This window comes from Paroedura picta, chromosome 3, assembly GCF_049243985.1.
Source record: "Paroedura picta isolate Pp20150507F chromosome 3, Ppicta_v3.0, whole genome shotgun sequence".
In the NCBI taxonomy this organism is placed as follows: Eukaryota; Metazoa; Chordata; class Lepidosauria; order Squamata; family Gekkonidae; genus Paroedura; species Paroedura picta.
In genome coordinates, this window is record NC_135371.1 from 168,949,007 (window position 1) to 168,968,330 (window position 19,324).

The 19,324-nt window shown below is 48.9% G+C and overlaps 1 protein-coding gene across 1 annotated transcript in view; it reads left to right on the top strand.

Moving 5' to 3' along the window:
• The window catches only part of PTPN18 (protein tyrosine phosphatase non-receptor type 18), a 59,931-nt gene that overhangs the window by 27,965 nt on the left and 12,642 nt on the right, over positions 1–19,324 (top strand). The window contains exons 7-12 of the mRNA XM_077329382.1: positions 2,940–3,002; positions 6,477–6,619; positions 8,789–8,855; positions 12,919–12,996; positions 14,823–14,912; positions 19,146–19,225. Coding sequence (XP_077185497.1) covers positions 2,940–3,002; positions 6,477–6,619; positions 8,789–8,855; positions 12,919–12,996; positions 14,823–14,912; positions 19,146–19,225 — 521 coding nt within the window. The remainder of the gene's footprint in view (positions 1–2,939; positions 3,003–6,476; positions 6,620–8,788; positions 8,856–12,918; positions 12,997–14,822; positions 14,913–19,145; positions 19,226–19,324) is intronic.

Consider the following 19,324-nt stretch of genomic DNA (forward strand, 5'->3'; position numbering starts at 1 on the left):
CACCTGGAGAAAATGGCCACTTTGGAAGGTGAACTTTCTGGCATTAGACCCCACTGAGCCAGCTTGGTGTCGTGTTAAGAGCAGCAGCCTCTAATCTGGAGAGCTAAATTTGATTCCCTACTCCATCACGTGCAGCCTGGTGGGTGACCTTGGGCCAGTCACAGTTCTCTCGGGGCTCTCTCAGACCCACTGTCTCACAGGACATCTGTTGTGGGGAGATGAAGAGGAAAGTGTTTGTAAGCCGCTTTGAGATTCCTTGCCGTACAAAAGCCCAGCTCTTCTTCTCCTCCATTTTTCTGACAAGGGTACGGTTTGGGGAGAGAGGAAACTGAACGGGCTATAGCACCATCCTGTCCACCTTCCAGAGGAGTCACTTGCTCCAGATGGACTGATTTTTGCTAACTAGAGACCAGTCCTAATACCAAGGACTTTCCAGACACCACCTGGAGGCTAGCAACCCTATCCAAAGGTGAACATGGGTTGAAGCAGGGGTAGTCAACCTGTGGTCCTCCAGATGTTCATGGACTACAATTCCCATGAGCCCCCTGCCAGCAAGCACTGGCAGGAGGTTCATGGGAATTGTAGTCCATGAACATCTGGAAGACCACAAGTTGACTACCCCTGGGTTGAAGGACCGAGGAGATGCCCTTATTTTAGGGGCCAAAGATTCATGGGAAAGTTTAATTTACCTGGGCAGAGGAAAAGGCAACCAACGTCAGTCTCTGGCTTGGTTTATGGAGAGGAAAGGCCTGCAGTAAGGAGGAAGTACTTCCGGGAGGGACTTCCAATGCAGAATTCTTTCCAGAAGGACAGCAGGAACAAGAGAGGGTGAGAACATCTCTTGGAATTGCCACCAGGGCTGTAAACACCAGAGGTCCTTTCTGGTAGGCGAAAGAGAGAAAGAAACAAGATAACAGGATACGGTGACCAACAACAGCCTGAATGTGTAGAAACATTCAGAATAATAGTCAAGAAAGCTGACTTGGCCAGGTGGAGTCATCTCTCTCTCTCTCTTTTCCTTTGTCCCCGGACTACACCTTTTCCGTGGTTGGCCTTTGTGCTTCATGTTTTAAATGCAGTCATGCAAAGTGTTTGGCGCTTGCCTATTCTTCTTGCTAATCTTTCCTCCTTTGTCATTCAAGAACAACAGCCAGACAGGCTCACCTGATTCCCTAAAAACACTTTCCACTTCCGGCATCAAAGACAAAACATTTCAGGATGGGAAGTGGGTGGCATCTAGCAAGGCATCGATTCTAACCAGGGTGTCAAAGTATGCAGGACAAGCATGTCATGAAGCAAAGTACAAAGCAGATAGGCAGAAATGGCAAACATCAAGCATGATTTTGACATCAGGCTAGCCTGGTTTATAGAGTTAGGGTGCTATAGAGTCTAATCCAGCAGTAGTCAACTTGTGGTCCTCCAGATGTTCATGGACTACAATCCCCATGAGCCCCTGCTAGCTGGCAGGGGCTCATGGGAATTGTAGTCCATGAACATCTGGAGGACCACAGGTTGACTAATCATAAAGGTGTCCCCTGTGCAAGCACCAAATCATGTCTAACCCTTGGGGTGACGCCCTCCAGTGTTTTCATGGCAGACTCAATACAGGGTGGTTTGCCAGTGCCTTCCCCAGTCATTACCACTTACCCACCAGCAAGCTGGGTACTCATTTTACCCACCTCGGAAGGATGGAAGGCTGAGTTGACCTTGAGCCAGCTGCTGGGATCGAACTCCCAGCCTCATGGGCAGAGCTTCAGACAGCATGTCTGCTGCTTTAACACTCTGCGCCACAAGAGGCTCTACAGGTTGACTACCCCTGGTCTAATCCCAATAAAATGGAGACACAACAGCACCAAACTAAGTGTGTAAGCATTATACAGTTGTTCCACAGGCAGGAACAGCTTGATCTCGATCGAACTTGGAAGCTATGCAGGGTTACTGCTTGGAATGGCATCCACCAAGGAAGCCTCCTCAGAAGAAGGCACTGGGAAACTACCTCCGCTCATTTTGAAAGCCCCTTGTTGGGGTGGCCATCCATTGGCTGCCTCTTGACAGTCCTTTTTTAAAAATAAGATATTGGTAAAGCCAGCTTTTGAAGTTTACAGAGAAAAGAGGGAATAAGAAAAAATATATAAAACATAGAATATAATCCATTATACCTTGCCATCTAATACAGGGGTAGTCAACCTGTGGTCCTCCAGATGTCCATGGACTACAATTCCCATGAGCCCCTGCCAGAAAATGCTGGCAGGGGCTCATGGGAACTGTAGTCCATGGACATCTGGAGGACCACAGGTTGACTACCCTGTACATTCCTTAACTAACTACCTAGGTAGTCGATATAAGAGCTCCAGAGTTCCTGGAATTCTGCAGAGCGATTCTTCATTAGACTTGTAAGCTTCTCCCAATTTCTCAAGCCATTCCATAACTTTGGGTGTGTCCTGTTGTCGTGCTGCCATTGTTGCATGAAATAAGAAATCACCAGCTTTTCGAGGAACACTAACCAGTAACACACTCAGTAATATAAATTCAGAACAAAATGGAAATTTAACTTTCAGCATTCCTTCTAAAATATCATGAATTTTTTCCCACAATTTTTGCATTTTTTTACATGTCCACCACATATGATAAAAGGAACCAACCTTTCCAGCATTCAATATAAAAGTTTCCAGAATTTTTACCTTACAACTTAGGAGTCACGTACCATCTATAAAACATACCAATTTTCTCTTAATGGCTGACATTTTGTCCGTTTCAGTTTTGTTCCATAATAGTTCTCACTCCTCTAAAGCCAGTTGACAGTCCTTAATGTATATAACGGCTTCACAATACTACCTGCATCACAGGTGGGCTGCAAGATTGGACCCATGAGCTGTCTCTTGCACATTTGAGGTGTACTGTGATTTGAAGTCTTCTGATGGCTTGTTTTCTTGTCTCAGGCAAAAGAACAGGAACTCAATCCAGATGTCATTCTGAGGATGCTTACTGTGACTTTCCAGAAGGTACGGACACCTTATTTTTTGCCCAGGGCTGTAGGTGGCTGCATCCAAGTCCAGATCCAGACCCTGTCCTATCTGGCACAGCTGAGGTCAGCTATCAGAACTGAGAACTAGAACAACACCTTTGTTGGCATATAAAATATTTACTAAATATACAATAAGACAAGTCAAGGTAGAATCGGTCAAGTCTTGCTCCCGGAGCTTAATACCTAGTTGCAAAAATTTAGCCACCTAATCAATTATATCAGGATCCTGATTGGAAAGAATGAATATTTTATGGTTCTCGGCGTAGTCATTCCGTTTAGTTGGGAGACATGAAAGAGAAGAATGTTGACCATAGAGAAGAAGAAGGCTGGCCTTACCAGAGTGTCTATCATGGCGGATTGTCTCCCGATCTCTGCCACCATTCTTTATTCTGGAGAAAGCAACCAGTCAGTGGTTATGGCTGGCGAATAAGCAGGGGAACTGACAGTCTGGCTACAAAGAAGTCTGAGGAAGGAACAACTTTAATTCCGGGTAATATATGGCGCCAAAATGGGGACCAGTTAGAAGACACGTTTTCACAGCTTTCCTCAGTGGCTTTACAACACTGTGAAAACACGACAGCTACCAACCAAAAATATGAAATAAACATTGCATAAATAAACAAAGTAGTGTATTTTGCTTCCTTGAATAATAATGAAATGTACATGCAACCTCAGTGGTGGTTTGCCAAATGTCTCTCGGTGATGCATCTTAAATAAAAAACATTGTACAAAGCCCGGATTAGTGAAAGGGACATATTTTGAAACTTAAAACATACCTTAAAAGCAACATTGAGTGGTCAAGCACCTTTAATCACAAAATTATACGCAAAGGATTGCTTGCAAAGAATCCAAGTTTGCCAGTGAGGAAAGCTATGAAAACGTGTCTGCTAACCGGTCCATGTTCTGGCATTGTGTGTTGTTGTTGTTGTTGTTATGTGCGAAGTCGTGTCCGAACCCATCGCGACCCCATGGACAATGATCCTCCAGGCCTTCCTGTCCTCTACCATTCCCCGGAGTCCATTTAAGATCGCACTGACTGCTTCAGTGACTCCATCCAGCCACCTCATTCTCTGTCGTCCCCTTCTTCTTTTGCCCTCGATCGCTCCCAGCATTAGGCTCTTCTCCAGGGAGTCCTTCCTTCTCACTGGCATTGTGTACAAACCAGAATTAAAGACATTTCTTCTTCAAACTTCTTCCTAGACAGACGGCCAATTTTGCCATTCTTTTTTCCAGCAGGAGCAAAAATGGGAGGTGGGAACGGAAAAAAGTGCGCAGTATATGTCTGCTTGTACCTGGAAGTGATTGTCACAATTTTCTAGGAATCGCTCAAATGGCTATGGTTTTTACCACCGAGACTGGAGAATTCCTAGAGCAAAGCGATGTCACTTCCAGGAAGAACTACAAAGGATGTCGCAATGTTGCATGACGTTACTCCACCCCACCCCCACCCCCCATTTTTGCTCCTACGGGAGCACCTGGCAAACCCACAGCTGGAATTTATATCAAGCCTGGTCCACCCAGATGCTTCAACCCACCTTACCAACTGCTAGAGCAGATGGCCTCCCATGCTGACTTCTCTGCCTGAGCGCACAGGCTGGTCTGGAAGGAAGATCTGCCTTCCCAAGAAAAATCTGGAAGCCTCCCCCAACTCCCCGCAAGTTCTACTGAATGGGGCTGATGATATGTATATAAATGTTTTCAATTATACAAGTTTTTATATCATTCTGATTGTTCCAATCCAATCCACCCTGTTCTACCAGGAAATGTGGGATACAAGAATGAGGTTTATTATTATTATAGTTGTTGTTGCTGTTGTTGTTGTTGTTATGATTTTGGGGGGAGTTAACTTCAGGAAAGAGCTTTGCTACAAATCCTTGGCCGTCAGCTGCTCATGAAAGCGTTGACAAGACTCCCCTCCAAATCCAGTTCCCTTTTTAGAGCCACGAGAGCCAGTAACTTGGTCTCCTTAACCTGACTCTCCAAGTAAGCAGAAACTGGTTCTGACTTGGCCGGTGGGTTGAATGAACTTTTGTTGGCTAAACTCTAGTCATGACTTGCTTCCTTTCTCGGCGTTCTTTCTGACGTCAGAGACGACAGTCAGACAAGGCAAAAGGACCGAACAGAGACCCCCCAGGGCACATTCTGCCATGAGACATTGTTGACTGGATCCTGACTCAGTTCTCCTCTGGCAAAGGGTGGGGTCATTCCCACCAGTTCCCTCTTCCTGCTGCAATCCCACGATGCCCCTCTCTTGCTGCTCCTGTCAGCCCCCCAGAAGCTGCATTCTAGGGGGGGTCAGTGAGCTACAGACGGACTGGGGGAAGCAGGATCTCCCGGAATTACAACTCATCTCCAGATGTCCCAGATCAGTTCCCCTGGAGCAAATGGCTGCGTTGGAGGGCGGAGTCTCTGAAATTCTCCTGTGCTGAGGTCCCTCCCCTCCCTAAATCCCACCCTCCCTAGGCTCCACCCCCCAGATCTCCATGTATTCCCTAATATAGAGGTGGCAACCCTATGAGATAGGGTTATCAGCTCCAGGTTGGACAACTCCTGGAGATTTTGGGGTGGAGGCTGGGGAGGGTGAGATTTAGGAAGGGGACGGACCTCATCAGGGTACAGTGCCATAGAGTCTCCCCTCCGAAGCAGCTATTCTTTCTGGGGAACCAATCTCTGTAGTCTGGAGATCAGCTGTCATTCCTGGCGGGAGACCACCAAGCCCTCTAGGTCCTGATCTTGCAGACACAAAGACAGTTTGATCTACTTTCCCCCAGGGGAGATTACAGATAGACGCCTGCTGAAAAAAGGTGCCTGATGGACAATAACTAATAATAGCAGGAAATGTCAGGGCATTCTACTGAAGTAAAGATTTTTTTTTTACCTCCTGGTTTAAAAGAAGACATTTTATTTTATATGATATATTGGTAACCAGAGGGCAACGGTATTGACCTCTGATGAAGATCCTGCAGATTGAGATTAATTAATTCATTCATTCATTCATTCATTCATTCATTCATTCATTCATTCATTCATTTTTTATACCGCCCTTTCATACGGCTCTGGCCAGTTGACATAAATCAAAGTTTTTTTGTACTTATGGTGTACGTTAGACTAATACATGTTCAACCCAAAGCGGAAAAAAGTGTCCTCTTCTTATTTTTATTTTTAAATTTTTAATTACCTCGAGTTCTGTCAAATAAGCTGTTTATACTTTTGTGTCCCTCAACCTCTTTGGTCCTCCCCTGTTTCTCAGCCTTGGTTCCCCCCCCCTTTCTTTGTTTTTGTCTGTTAACCCTCAGGCCTCACCTGGAGGTGGGCAAAGGTACCGACAGAAGTGCCTTTTGCAAGCAGTAAATTTAACCTGGATCGATCCCTGCAGGTTATCAGGGTGGGGCTTTAAAAAAGGCCACGTGCCTCCGTGGAGCTGCACTGATCACTGCCTTTCCTGCCGCAGGAAGAACGGACGATCTCCCATTTCCAGTACGTGGCTTGGCCTGACCGGGGCATCCCCGACACCTACGGCTACTTCCTTAACATGATCGAACAAGTGAGGAGCAAGCAGGGAGAGGACAGCGTCCCCATCGTTGTGCACTGCAGGTATACTATCAAAGCATGCTCCCCGGTTGCGCCTCTGTTTACTCTCCGCACTTCACACCTCTGTTTACTCCCAGTATTGAATTTAAAGTTCCCATGGCTGATACTTTCTCTGAGTGTTCCCTCCTTAGTGTTTTTCTAAACTTTTCCAGGAGAAGGATCTGTCCAGCTGCTGCTTCGAATCATAGAATCCTAGAGTAGGAATGGGCCAGACAGGCCATCTAGTCCCACCCCCTGCTTAATGTAGGACCAGCCTCAAAGCATCCAGGAGAAGTCTCTGTCCAGCCGCTGCTTAGAATCATAGAACCATAGAGTTGGAAGGGGCCAGACAGGCCATCTAGTCCCACCTCCTGCTCAATGCAGGATCAGCCCAAAGCATCCAGGAGAAGTCTCTGTCCAGCCACTGCTTAGAATCATAGAATCATAGAGTTGGAAGGGGCCAGACAGGCCATCTAGTCCCACCTCCTGCTCAATGCAGGATCAGCCCAAAGCATCCAGGAGAAGTCTCTGTCCAGCCCCTGCCTAGAATCATAGAACCATAGAGTTGGAAGGGGCCAGACAGGCCATCCAGTCCCACCCCCTGCTCAATGCAGGATCAGCCTCAAGCATCCAGGAGAAGTCTCTGTCCAGCCGCTGCTTAGAATCATAGAACCATAGAGTTGGAAGGGGCCAGACAGGCCATCTAGTCCAACCATGTTCAATGCAGGATCAGCCTCAAGCATCCAGGAGAATTATCTGTTCAGCATTAGAACATTTATATAGCCCATCTTTCTCCAAACGCAGGCAGGATTCATAAGAACATCAGAGGACTGCTGGATCAGACCAGTGGTCCATCTAATCCAGCATCCTATCTCACATAGTTCAGACCAGTTCCTCTGGACAGCCAGCAATGGGGCAGAGAGGCCGAGGTCTTCCTCTGATGTTGCCTCCCGGCTCTGGGCTTCCTGTGGCCACTGCTACATCCGCTGGCAGCAAACGCCACATTTTAATCACTCTTTGTGCAAAGACGCATTTTGAGGCGGGTGACGGCGATACACCCAAGCAGACAAAAAACATTCCCATTAAATAGATCAAAACGCTTGATTTGAAAGGCAATTAAAAGAGATCAATAAAGCCGTCAAACCGCAGCCTATCCAACCTTCCCCGTAAGCTCTTTTAAGCCATTCTGTCTTCTACAGCTGCACCGGAAAGCCCCAAGGGTAGCGGCCTGCCCCACCCTTCTCCTGGGTGATTCATTCAGGGCCTGGGATGAAAAAGCACCGGGGATTTATAGTGTCCTTGTAATATTTGCTTTATTTGCATGCCAATCATTGGGGTTTTGTAGCCTCGCTTTGTATTTCCTTTGAATGCTGCAAGGCGACTCCACCGTTTCCCCATTTGGCTCTCCACCCTTTATTTTCTAAGCTGAAATTCACAACATCTTTTCCGCACTGAGTCCGACGGAGGAAACCTCCCATCATGCTTTGCCCACTTCCTTTAAAAAACATTTTTTTTTTTTGCACAACGCTGCCTGCTTGCACCTCCCAAAATGGCCAATGATAGGACTGGAGAGCGTGGGAAGGGGAGGGGCCTTAGGTGGGCGTGTCCACAGCTCTGCTTCCCAACCATATTCTGCATGATCGCCCCACTTCTGGGGTTTCTTGAAGGAAGAAGAAGAAGAAGAAGAAGAAGAAGGTTCTTATATGCCACTTTTCTCTACCCGAAGGAGTCTCAAAGTGGCTTACAGTCGCCTTCCCTTTCCTCTCCCCACAACAGTCTCCCTGTGAGGGAGGCGAGGCTGAGAGAGCCCTGCTATTCCTGCTCGGTCAGAACAGCTTTATCAGTGTTATAACTAGCCCGTCACCCAGCTGGCTGCATGTGGGAGAGGGCAGATTCAAACCCGGCTCTCCAGATTAGAAGTCCGCACACCTAACCATTACAACAAGCTGGCTCTCAATGGTAAAAACATTGAAAAAGGCGGATTTAAACTGTCTACGGCAAGCCACTGAGGCACCCCAGGTATCTGTGTCTCGCTAACATAGCATCTTTGTAACCCAGCTCTCTGTGCCAGACAGACTGCCTTTCTGCTCCTTCCACTGAAGGGAGGCCTTTTGTCCTGTGTGTTCCAGATGCGAAAGCTGACATTTATTCTGACCGTCTCTCACACTGCTCTTGTCCTCTTCGTTTTTTCAGCGCCGGCTGTGGCCGGACGGGGGTGATCTGCACGTTGGATTACGTCCGGCAGCTTCTGCTGAAACAGGTATCCGTGGCCTCCCGGTCCGTGGCAGCTCCCTGAAAAGGAAGAAACATCTGGAGGGTGGATCTGGTTGGATGTTCTCTGGGTGTTTTAGACCTGCCGATTACACCAGCTGAGAAGCATGTCTGATCTTGTAAATGCTTGTGCTACGTCAGTGGTCCCCAACCTTTTTGAGGCTGGGGACCGGCAGGGCAACTGCCCGCCTGCGCATGCGCAATGTGTGGCCAAAATCGCGCATGCGCAGCACTTGCTCGCATGTGCGCATGCGCAAAAGTGTCGTGCATGCACGATTTCGGCCATGCATGGTGCATGAGCGCATGCGCAGCCTGGCCGCGCATGTGCAATGCGCGGGCGCGGCCCTGATTCCCTCTCCCCCCTCCCGCAGTAAGAAGCTTCCCAGGCCGCAAGCTTACGGCCTGGGAAGTTTTTTACTGCTGGAGGGGCGGGGAGAGGGAACCGCGGCCTTCGCGGCCCAGCACCGGGCCATGGCCCGCGGGTTGGGGGCCACTGCACTACATCACCCATCAAAGGGAGCATACTGAAACAGGGCTGGTTACTGGTTCAGGGGAATAGTGGCCAGAGGGTCCACAGAGCCCTTCTTTCCCTTTCTCCCCCTCACATGTCTTACTCCCCTCTCACCTCCCATGTGAGTCAGATCTTATACCCTGCTTTTCACTACCTGAAGGAGTCTCAAAGCGGCTTACAAACACCTTTCCCTTCCTCTCCCCACAACAGGCACCCGGCTAGGTAGGTGGGGCTGAGAGATCTCTGACAGAACTGCTCTGGGAGAACAGGTGTAACAGGACTGTGACTAGCCCAAGGTTGCCCAGCTAGCTGCATGTGGAGGAGCGGGGAATCAAACTCAGCTTGCCAGATTAGAAGAAGAAGAAGAAGAGTTGGTTCTTATATGCCGCTTTTCCCTACCCGAAGGAGGCTCAAAGTGGCTTACAGTCACCTTCCTATTCCTCTCCCCACAACAGACACCCTGTGAGGTGGGTGAGGCTGAGAGAGCCCTGATATCACTGCTTGGTCAGAACAGTTTTATCAGTGCCGTGGCGAGCCCAAGGTCACCCAGCTGGATACATGTGGGGGAGCGCAGAATCGAACCCGGCATGCCAGATTAGAAGTCTGCACTCCTAACCACTACACCAAACTGGCTCTTTGCCTGTGTTGCCCTTTCCTGGCCTGCTTGAGAGCCAGCTTGGCGTAGCGCTTAAGAGCGGCAGACTATTATCTGGAGAACGGGGTTTGATTCCCCACTCCTCCTCCACATGCAGCCTTGCTAGGTGATCTTGGGCCATTCACAGTTCTCAAAGAGCTTGGTGTACTATAGTTAAGACTGGTGGACTCTAATCTGTAGAACTGGCCTCGATTCCCTGCTCTTCCTCATGCAGCCAAGTGGGTGGGCTTCAGCTTGACACAGTTCTTTGAGAGCTGTTCTCAGAGCAGCTCTCTTACAGCTCTCAGCCCCACCTACCTCATGGGATGTCTGTTGGGGGGAGAGGAAGGGATGGCGATTGTAAGCCACTTTGAGACACATGAGGCCTGCTGTGTGACCTTGGGCCGGTCCATTTTCTCAGAGCTCGCTCAGCCTCACCGAACTCACAGGATGCCTATTGTGGGGAGAGGAAAGTAAAAGTGTTTGTAAGTCACTTTGAGTCTCCTTTAGTTAGTGGAAAGCAGGGTACAACAAACCAGCTCTCCGTCTTCTAATTCAAACTGCTATAAGAGGGTCATGTATTCAAATGCTTCCCCATTTAGTGCCTCTTTAAAAAAAGTTTACAGGTAGGAATCTAACCCACCTGACTGAAAAGTTTAATAGTGCTTTCTTAAATGTGCTAATTCACTACATGCAATACTGTTTCCTCCCTGTGCAAGGGCAGTTTTCAAAAATATGACCTTTTCAAAGGAGGTCAGGAAGTGATTCAGTCTAGAACCAAATTCCAGGGGCTTTCCGCACCGGGATCCATGTAGCAAATTGTTTGCTGAACGAAAAATCGCCATTTAAAATAGTGGAATTCGTCGTTATGCATACCTGCCTTTGTAGTGGAATCCAGTTGCGTTTCTATCATTTCCCACAGGCTTCCGGTCTCGGCAAAAATCGCTAGCCAGGAAGCGCTATTGCTGAGCTGTGTCCCACCCCTGGCTGTCAAGCAGCCAATGGGCGGCCGTTAGCATGCTCCCAAACAGCCCCTTTCCCTTTAAGAAAGGTTTAAAAAGAAAACAACAACACCCGTTGCAACGAATATGCGTTGATTCGTTGCAACGGAGAGACCCATCCAGCTAGCAGGTGGTGTTTGAGCTGCCGTTTCATCGTTGCCATGCTCCCCCTGAGTGAAAAAAAAAATCCCCCCCCTCACGGGCGCGATTTTCGGCCGAAAACAGTGTGAAAAATAAAGGGAAAATAAATCAGCAAACGGGCTTCTGTGTTGCTTGTGCTTAGTGACTGTAAACTGTAAACAGAGGGACTGCAGACGGGAAAGCCTCACTGGCTAAATGGAGGCTCGCCGGTGCGTTGATCTCCGCTCGCTCGGAGAAAAAAAAATGGCGATCGCTTCGCCGGAAGATCAGAGGAGAGAGCCAGGGGGACGGACTTTGTAGAAACCACAACAATGGTAACGCACAGAACTTTCCCGCTAGTGTTGCAGATTGGTTGCAGGAGTGTAGCACTTTCCGGAGGGAGAATCCACTTTTTGGGATTTCCCTGAAAGCGCTACAACGAAGCGCTTTTTGCAGATCAGTTTCAGGAGTGTTGCAGATTGTCAACGACATTGTGCATAACGGCAAAACTGTAGCGTTTTCAATCAGTAACCATTGTGCAATTTTGAAGGAGTGCGGAAAGCCCCCCAGTTCACATGTGCAGGAGAAGGTATCCAGGCCCTGATATTATGGAACGGACCTCACTGCTTCAGACTGGAAACTATTCATTCCATCATTGAAAATTCTTTTTGCATTAGGGAGGAAGAAACACAAAATCTCCACGGTGACAGAAAAGCAGCACAGCAGGAAGAAAAGGACTTTCTTGCTGGCTTTCTGCTTGCGGGGAGTTTATAACATAGGGATGCAGTCTGAGACGGAATTCCCTACCCGCAGTCTGAAGTGATACTGCCTGTTTGATGGACATCATCACACTGTCACCTCCCCACCTTGCATGGATAGACCAGGCTCACGTTGGACGGTGGTAGTGGAGGGGAATGCTGTCACGTCACATGGCGCCCCCTGGTGGCGTTTTCAGGGCAAGAGACATTCATTCATTCAACACAATTTGAGTCCAGTGGCACCTGAAGACCAACGAAGATTTATTCGAGGCGTGAGCATGCAGACGAAAGCCCACACCTTGAATAAATATTTGTTGGACTTAAAGGTGCCACTGGGCTCAAATTTTGTTGTGCTACTTCAGACCAACAGGGATAGCCGCTTGAATTTATTTGTTTGTTCATTTATTTATTTATTTGACTTCTACCGCCCTCCCAGCGACGTGGCTGGGTGGGTGGTAGAATACAATGGTGAAAAACAAGTCAAATTCAAGTTTAAATTAATTGCAACGTAGTTAACTCAAACAGGTTTAAAATGTTATCTTGGATCTTGGATACTTTAGGATGCTTAGGGCTGATCCTGCGTTGAGCAGAGGGGTGGACTAGATGGCCTGTATGGCCCCTTCCAACTCTATGATTCTGTGATTCTATGATTCTATGTTAGCAGTGACAATTCAGGGGTGGTTTGCCCCTGCCTGTCCCCACATCTCCATCCAGATATACCATCCACATATTAGTCAGGGCCAAACCTGCTAAGCTCCCAAATCTGAGAAGGGCAAGGCAGCGGACTTCAATCTAGGGAGAAGATGACATTGGCCTCCCAAGAGGTTGGTTCCCAGGAAAATGGTCCTCTTTTCTTTGCCCTCTCAACCCCTGTCTCAGGACACCCTCTCAAGAGCTGTGGGGAACCCTGTGCTAATTGAAGGCTAGTCAAATAGGGGGAAAGGAAGAGGTCCTGTTGTGATACTTACCTTGGCCAATGCTCGCCTGGAGAATTCCCTGGAGCCATGTTCTTCCCTCCTGTTTTCCAGAGAATCCCTCCGCACTTCAGCATCTTTGACGTGGTCCTAGAAATGAGGAAGCAGAGACCAGCTGCTGTCCAGACCCAGGTGAGTCATCTCCTTCCCACTCTGAACACCCTTTCCTGGGATCCTTCCGTACAGTTATACCGAATCAGTTCTGGGGGATGGAAATGAGGCAGAGACCCTCCATCTTAATTATTATTGAGACCTGGCAGTCTTCAAGCAAAGGTTGGATACACACTTTTCTTGGATGCTTTAGGATGCTTTGGGCTGATCCTGCGTTGAGCTGGGGGTTGGACTAGATGGCCTGTGTGGCCCCTTCCAACTCTAGGATTCTATGATTCCATGACCTACAAATGTGAATATGCTGGTGATCCCTGGCCCTAAAGAAGCACAACTGACCATGACTGGAACCAGGGCCTATTCAGTCTCGGCGACAGCCTGATGGAATACGCTGTTGGCAGAGACACGAGTCCTGGCGGAACTATCAAAGTTCCGCAGGTCTAGCAAAATGGCTCAATTCCACCAGTCGAGGCCAGCACGCACAGACAAACTGTACGGTTTGACTGGGGATTTGAACCTGGTCTCACAGGGTCTAGAATGACATTCCATCACAGGGATGCCCAATTTTTTTTTGGAGCCTTTGGCCACTTTTGGGATTCTGACACAGTGTAGTGGGCACAACCATAAAATGGCTGCCACGGAAGGCAGAGCCAGCCACAAAATGGCTGCTGCATGAAGCAGAGCCCAGGACATCCCATGCCAGTTAGATATACTGGGATGGGGGATTGGGATTGGGATAGAGATTTTAACTATTATTTATTACTAGCTTCAAAGCCCGTTCATAAGAACGGGCTTTGAAACGGTCCTCCGCGTGAGCTTCCCGGTTGCTTTCCAGGCCGCCGGGAAGCGCTAAGGGCAAAGTGGGGGGGGGGGGAAGAGGGAGCATTTCCCAGGGGACTGGAAAGCACACCCAAGGCTGCACCCTGATTGGCCTTATTCCAACTCGGACAGGGGGGGGGCGGGAGCTGTAGGGGCAGGGCCAATCAGGGTGCAGCTAGCTATACCCTGATTGGCCCTGGAGAGGCCAGACTGTTCGTCCCCCAAGGCTGTTTCACAATTATTAAGAGGCACCAATTGGACAAGATTATTATAGAAATAGATGTTGTACACCATTCCAAGCCTGGATGCAGAGAGGGGCTGGTGTTCTTGTTCTTCTTCTTGTTCATAATAATAATAATAATAATAATAGTAGTAGTAGTAGTAGTAGTAGTAGTAGTAGTAGTAGTAGTAGTAGTAGTAGTAGTAGTAGTAGTAGTAGTAGTAGTAGTAGTAATTCCCTGCTTTTCACCCCAGTGGTTCTGAAGTAATAAAATTGAATAAGTTTGAAGGAAGAATAACGTTAGAAGTATTTTATTGTGTGTTATTTTGGGGGAAATTTGCATATTATGTTTAAAACATATATAAAGAGGATTTACTCAGAGAAACCTCTGAGGTGCGAGGGGTGGGTACATGTTCCTTGGCTCTGGGGCCTTTGGGATCATGCCCCTCCTCTGGTCTTCTGGGCAACCTCCTCATTGTCTCACAGAATCTATGTGGGACCCACTGAGCTTTGGGTTGCCAACAGACCTGGAGGACAATGGCCTGACTTTTTAACTGAGGTTTAATGTGTGGAAATGGGACAGTGAAACTGTCTGGAACAAAACATCAAATTAAGTCTTTGTGGAAGAGCGCTACATCTTTTTCCTCTCCAGACAATTGGCAATCCTAAGAGATGCCCCACTTTTATATATTCATGTGTCTATACATTCTGTGTGACCCTTGACAGTCGCTGAACCTTAAGAGTAGATTTTTATGTAGAGACAAATGACAGCTCCCTTATCAAACCCATCGCCTCTTCTTCGTCTCGGCAGGAGCAGTACGAATTTGTGTATCGTGCCGTCATAGAAATGTTCCGGGCTGTCTTGGGCATTTCCGCGCCAAACTATGAAAACCTCAAGGAGGTAAGAGCCAGAATGAAAAGGCACCCCAGGGCTATTCCAACTCTTTCCACAGAGGGGCAGTGTTACCTAGTTCAGCTCTTGGAAACACCCCCGGAGTTGGTTTATTCTCCTCATCCTTGGCCACTCTAGGCCACTTACCTGCAGAAAGCTGGGCGTGGTTTTGTCCTCAGCTGACCACTCCCTTCTAGTTTCTGTCAAGTACCTATGGCCACTTAGGGTTGTCAGCTTCCAGGTGGCCGCTGAAGGTCTCCTGAGATTACAACCGAACTCCAGGCAACAGAGATCAGCTCCCCTGGAGGAAATGGCTGTGTTAGGATGTGGACTTTACGCCCCAGTGAAGTCCCTCCCCACCACAAGCCCCACCTCCTCAGGCTCCACCCCTCCAAAACGCAAAATTCCCAACCCAGAGCTGGCAACCATAGGCTCAGAGGATAGGCATGCCAACTACCAGGGAGAACCTGTAGCTCAGAGAACGACATTTGGCTACATAAGAAGCTTTTGGGACATAGATATTGATTTGGGACGTCACTCCTGACAAAGGTGTTTGAACAAGAATTGATTTGTGAGCCACTGGTGGAAATCTGGTTTTCAAAACGGCTTCTGCATCCGGATCCCGTTCTGGCCCAACCTGAATAAAAGGAAGAAACAAAACTTTCCCCCTGTGCCAGTTTCTTTTTTTTTTAGGTTCGGCTTCAAGCAATTGACAGATCCCTTCTTTTTTTGCACCCACCCGGAGCTTGGAAGCTCTGCTTTTTCCTCTCTCCCTGCACATGGATGCTCTGCCTCCGGCCACCACCTACCTTTGAGCAGGATGGAAGGGGGAAGTCATGTTCAGGAGCATCATGTTTTGTGGGCTCTCTGAACACCAGAGGGGAAACATCCCAATATCCTAATGTTGCTAGTGAGGGATGAGGGGGGTGGTGTAGAGCTGCCAGATGCAGGATGGGAAACTCCTAGAGGTTTGGGGATGGAGCCGGAGAGGACAGGGACCTCCGTGGGCGACAGTGCCATAGACCTCACCCTCCAAGGCGCACTTCCGCAGGATTTGTAAGACGGAGCTCTTCCGCCAAGCTTTTGATTGGGGCCTGTGGTCCTATACCAGGGGTAGTCAAACTGCGGCCCTCCAGATGTCCATGGACTACAATTCCCAGGAGCCCCCTGCCAGCGAACGCTGGCAGGGGGGCTCCTGGGAATTGTAGTCCATGGACATCTGGAGGGCCGCAGTTTGACTACCCCTGTCCTATACCATCTACTGGGGCCTCCCTCTAAAAAACACAACATGTCTACATCTTAACCGGGCAACAGACCTATTTGTAGGGACGGCAATAGAAATACTAGCTCCAGACCTCATTTGAAGGTTGGGAAACCCTATATAGAGGCAACTCTCCCCCCCCCCCCCGCCCCATACACACAAGTCTCCTTTGCAGAAGCTTTGAAGAAGTGCCTTTCTTACAATCACACTTCCTCATAAACTCAGCACAAAGCGTTCCTGCTGAGTTCCAGCTCTCCAGCCCTGATGCTACATTTGACAACAACAGAGAGGCTCGGCTGCCGCAAGGTGAATCCTGCGGGGTTGAAAGGTCCCTGGTGATCGGGAAGGAAGCGGGGCAAGATGGCGGCCCAGGCTCTACACCAGTGGTTCTCAACCTGGGGCCCCTTTGGAGGTCGAACGACCTTTACACTGGGGTCGCGGCAGGGCGAGCAGCTTGGCCGGGGGGGGGGACGACGCCATCCACACAACAGCCTTGCGGAGTAGATCGAGAGAGAGTGTTTGTCTGTCTGGAGCAGCACGCATGCGTGAAACTGCCACGCGTGCGCGTTTGCACCCCCACCAGGCGCAAACGTGCATGTGCGGCAGGTCTGCGCATGCGCATTTGCGCAGGGCTGTCGCTCATGCGCGGGGGCCCGGGTCGCCCTCACCCCCCCACCTCTTGGCAATGGGCCGCAACCTCAAAAAGGTTGCGGATCACTGCGCTAGAGGGCTCACCCCAAGTGTCGGGCATGACCCTTTGCTTGCACAGGGGATACCTTTACCTTTAATGTTCTGGAAGGAAAGAAGCAGGAAGTATACTCAAAGGAGCAGGAAGTCTCCAACTGAGCCAATCAGGACACAGGACGAGATCATTAAGAACTCAGGAAGTTCCTAATCTAAAAAAGTCTAGCCGCTTATTTCCTCCGATGCCCCTTGCAGGATGTTCTACTTATACTGTTCAGTCATGCAGGGGAGCTGATAAGCTGCTTCAGAATTTTTGCAGACTGGCTTGTCAGACCATCTATCTATGATTTGAACCATTTCCCCCCTTCCCCCATCCCCAGCTGGCCTTTGGGGATTGGCTTGACTTGCTGTACAGAGCAGGGTGCACAGATGCATAGACAGATGGAAGGATGCACAGATGGGAAGGTCTGGGAGGGGGTGGGTCAGAGTTTGCGATGTTCTCAGCCCTCCTTCCACATGCACTGAAAATATTTTTTGTCTGTATGGAAGGCAAACCTGGAGGACAGCGTATGATTAAGCCAGTTCCCGCGGGAACCTGGTTTTAGGCAGATGGGCAACGTCGAAATCACTTCATTAAATGCACTTACATAAAACGAGCCAGGCATGTACAGAAGAGTGAGGCTGAGAGAGCCCTGAAATTACTTCTTGGTCAGAACAGTTTTATCAGTGCCGTGGCGAGCCCAAGGTCACCCAGCTGGCTGCATGTGGGGGAGCGCAGAATCGAACCCGGCATGCCAGATTAGAAGTCCGCACTCCTAACCAGTACACCAAACTGGCTGTATGAATGAATGAATGAATGAATGAATGAATGAATGAATGAATGAATGAATGGGCTTTTCATGTGTCTTGAAGCAGCTTGTGTGTAACTCAAACGAGAACTGGCCAGAGTGCTCATTTGCATTACAAATGCCTCTGTTTCCTCCACATGGACAGCATGCATGTTCCTCCACAGGATAAAGAAAGAAAGACAATAGGGACTCTGCTGTCATTTCAGCAGCTAATCTGACACTTCCTGATGGCCGGATACCGTTTTATCTCCTCACAGTAAAGCAATTAAAAAAAGTCCTGAAAAACAGTTGAGTCACCATCGAGACCAATGCCGGTCTAAATATTTAAATAAGTACAAAGGTCATTGGTAACCTGGACCATGAATAATGCACACACGCCCTCCCCAGAACTGCCCAGCGCTGAGCAGAATTCTTATCTCACTATCCATGCAAATTTTCTAGCCCTTTTCCACCTGCTCTAATGAAGCTGCTAAGAGCCTCTTGTGGCACAGAGTGGTAAGGCAGCAGACATGCAGTCTGAAGCTCTGCCCATGAGGCTGAGAGTTCAATCCCAGCAGCCGGCTCAAGGTCGACTCAGCCTTCCATCCTTCCGAGGTCGGTAAAATGAGTACCCAGCTTGCTTGCTGGGGGGTAAACAGTAATTACTGGGGAAGGCACTGGCAAACCACCCAATATTGAGTCGGTGCTTGCACAGGGGATACCTTTACCTTTAATCAAGCTGCTAATATTTGCCCCCTTGCATCCTGGATCCCATCTGGGCCACATCTCTCCCACTTCTAGGCCCAGGCCCCCTGCCAGGGGCTCATGGAAATTGTAGTCCATGGACATCTGGAAGGCCGCACTTTTGACTACCCCTGTTCCAGAGTGTCTCCCCTGAAAGTCTTGAAGGAGCGATGGGACTCAAATCCGACTCTCCTACTGCTTTCCAGGGCCCATTCTGCACACGTTTAATAATGGACTTTCAAAGCACTTTAGAAACCCATTATCCTGCTCCGCACAGGAAAATCCAGCTGCAAAAGTACACTGAAAGTGCATTATCCAACACGTGCATAATGGGCCCAGGAGGGCTCCTTTCTGAAACCGTCTCCCTAAAATTGGGAGACAGAGCCCGTACAAAATGGACGCTTGTCGGGAGTTGTGATCTAGAGCAGGGGTAGTCAACCTTTGGTCCTCCAGATGTCCATGGACTACAATTCCCATGAGCCCCTGCCAGCAAACGCTCTCGTTCTGCCATCATGGGGGGTGATTTCTACTGAAGAACATGGGACTTCTTCTTTCTGAGGAGACCTCCTTAGGCTTGTGGCCTCGCTGTCTCTTCTCTCCCTGGGACATGCAGGGTTAACACGTACCGCTGTGTACAGCACACACGCTTCCTGCTCCGGAAGTCTGAACAGCTGTGTCAGTCTTAAACATCCCTCACTTCCCCTCTTCTCTTCTGTTTCTGCACAGAACCGTCTTCCTCTGTATGACGACGCCCTCTCCTTCCGACACCCAGCGTTGCCCCTGCTCAAACGAAACACCATCCTACGGTAAACGAAAGGGGTTCGGGGATGGAGCTTTCGGGATGATTAGCCAATGCAGAACAGGGTGCGATAGAAAAAACAGGGCCTTTTCTGCAGTGACCCCCA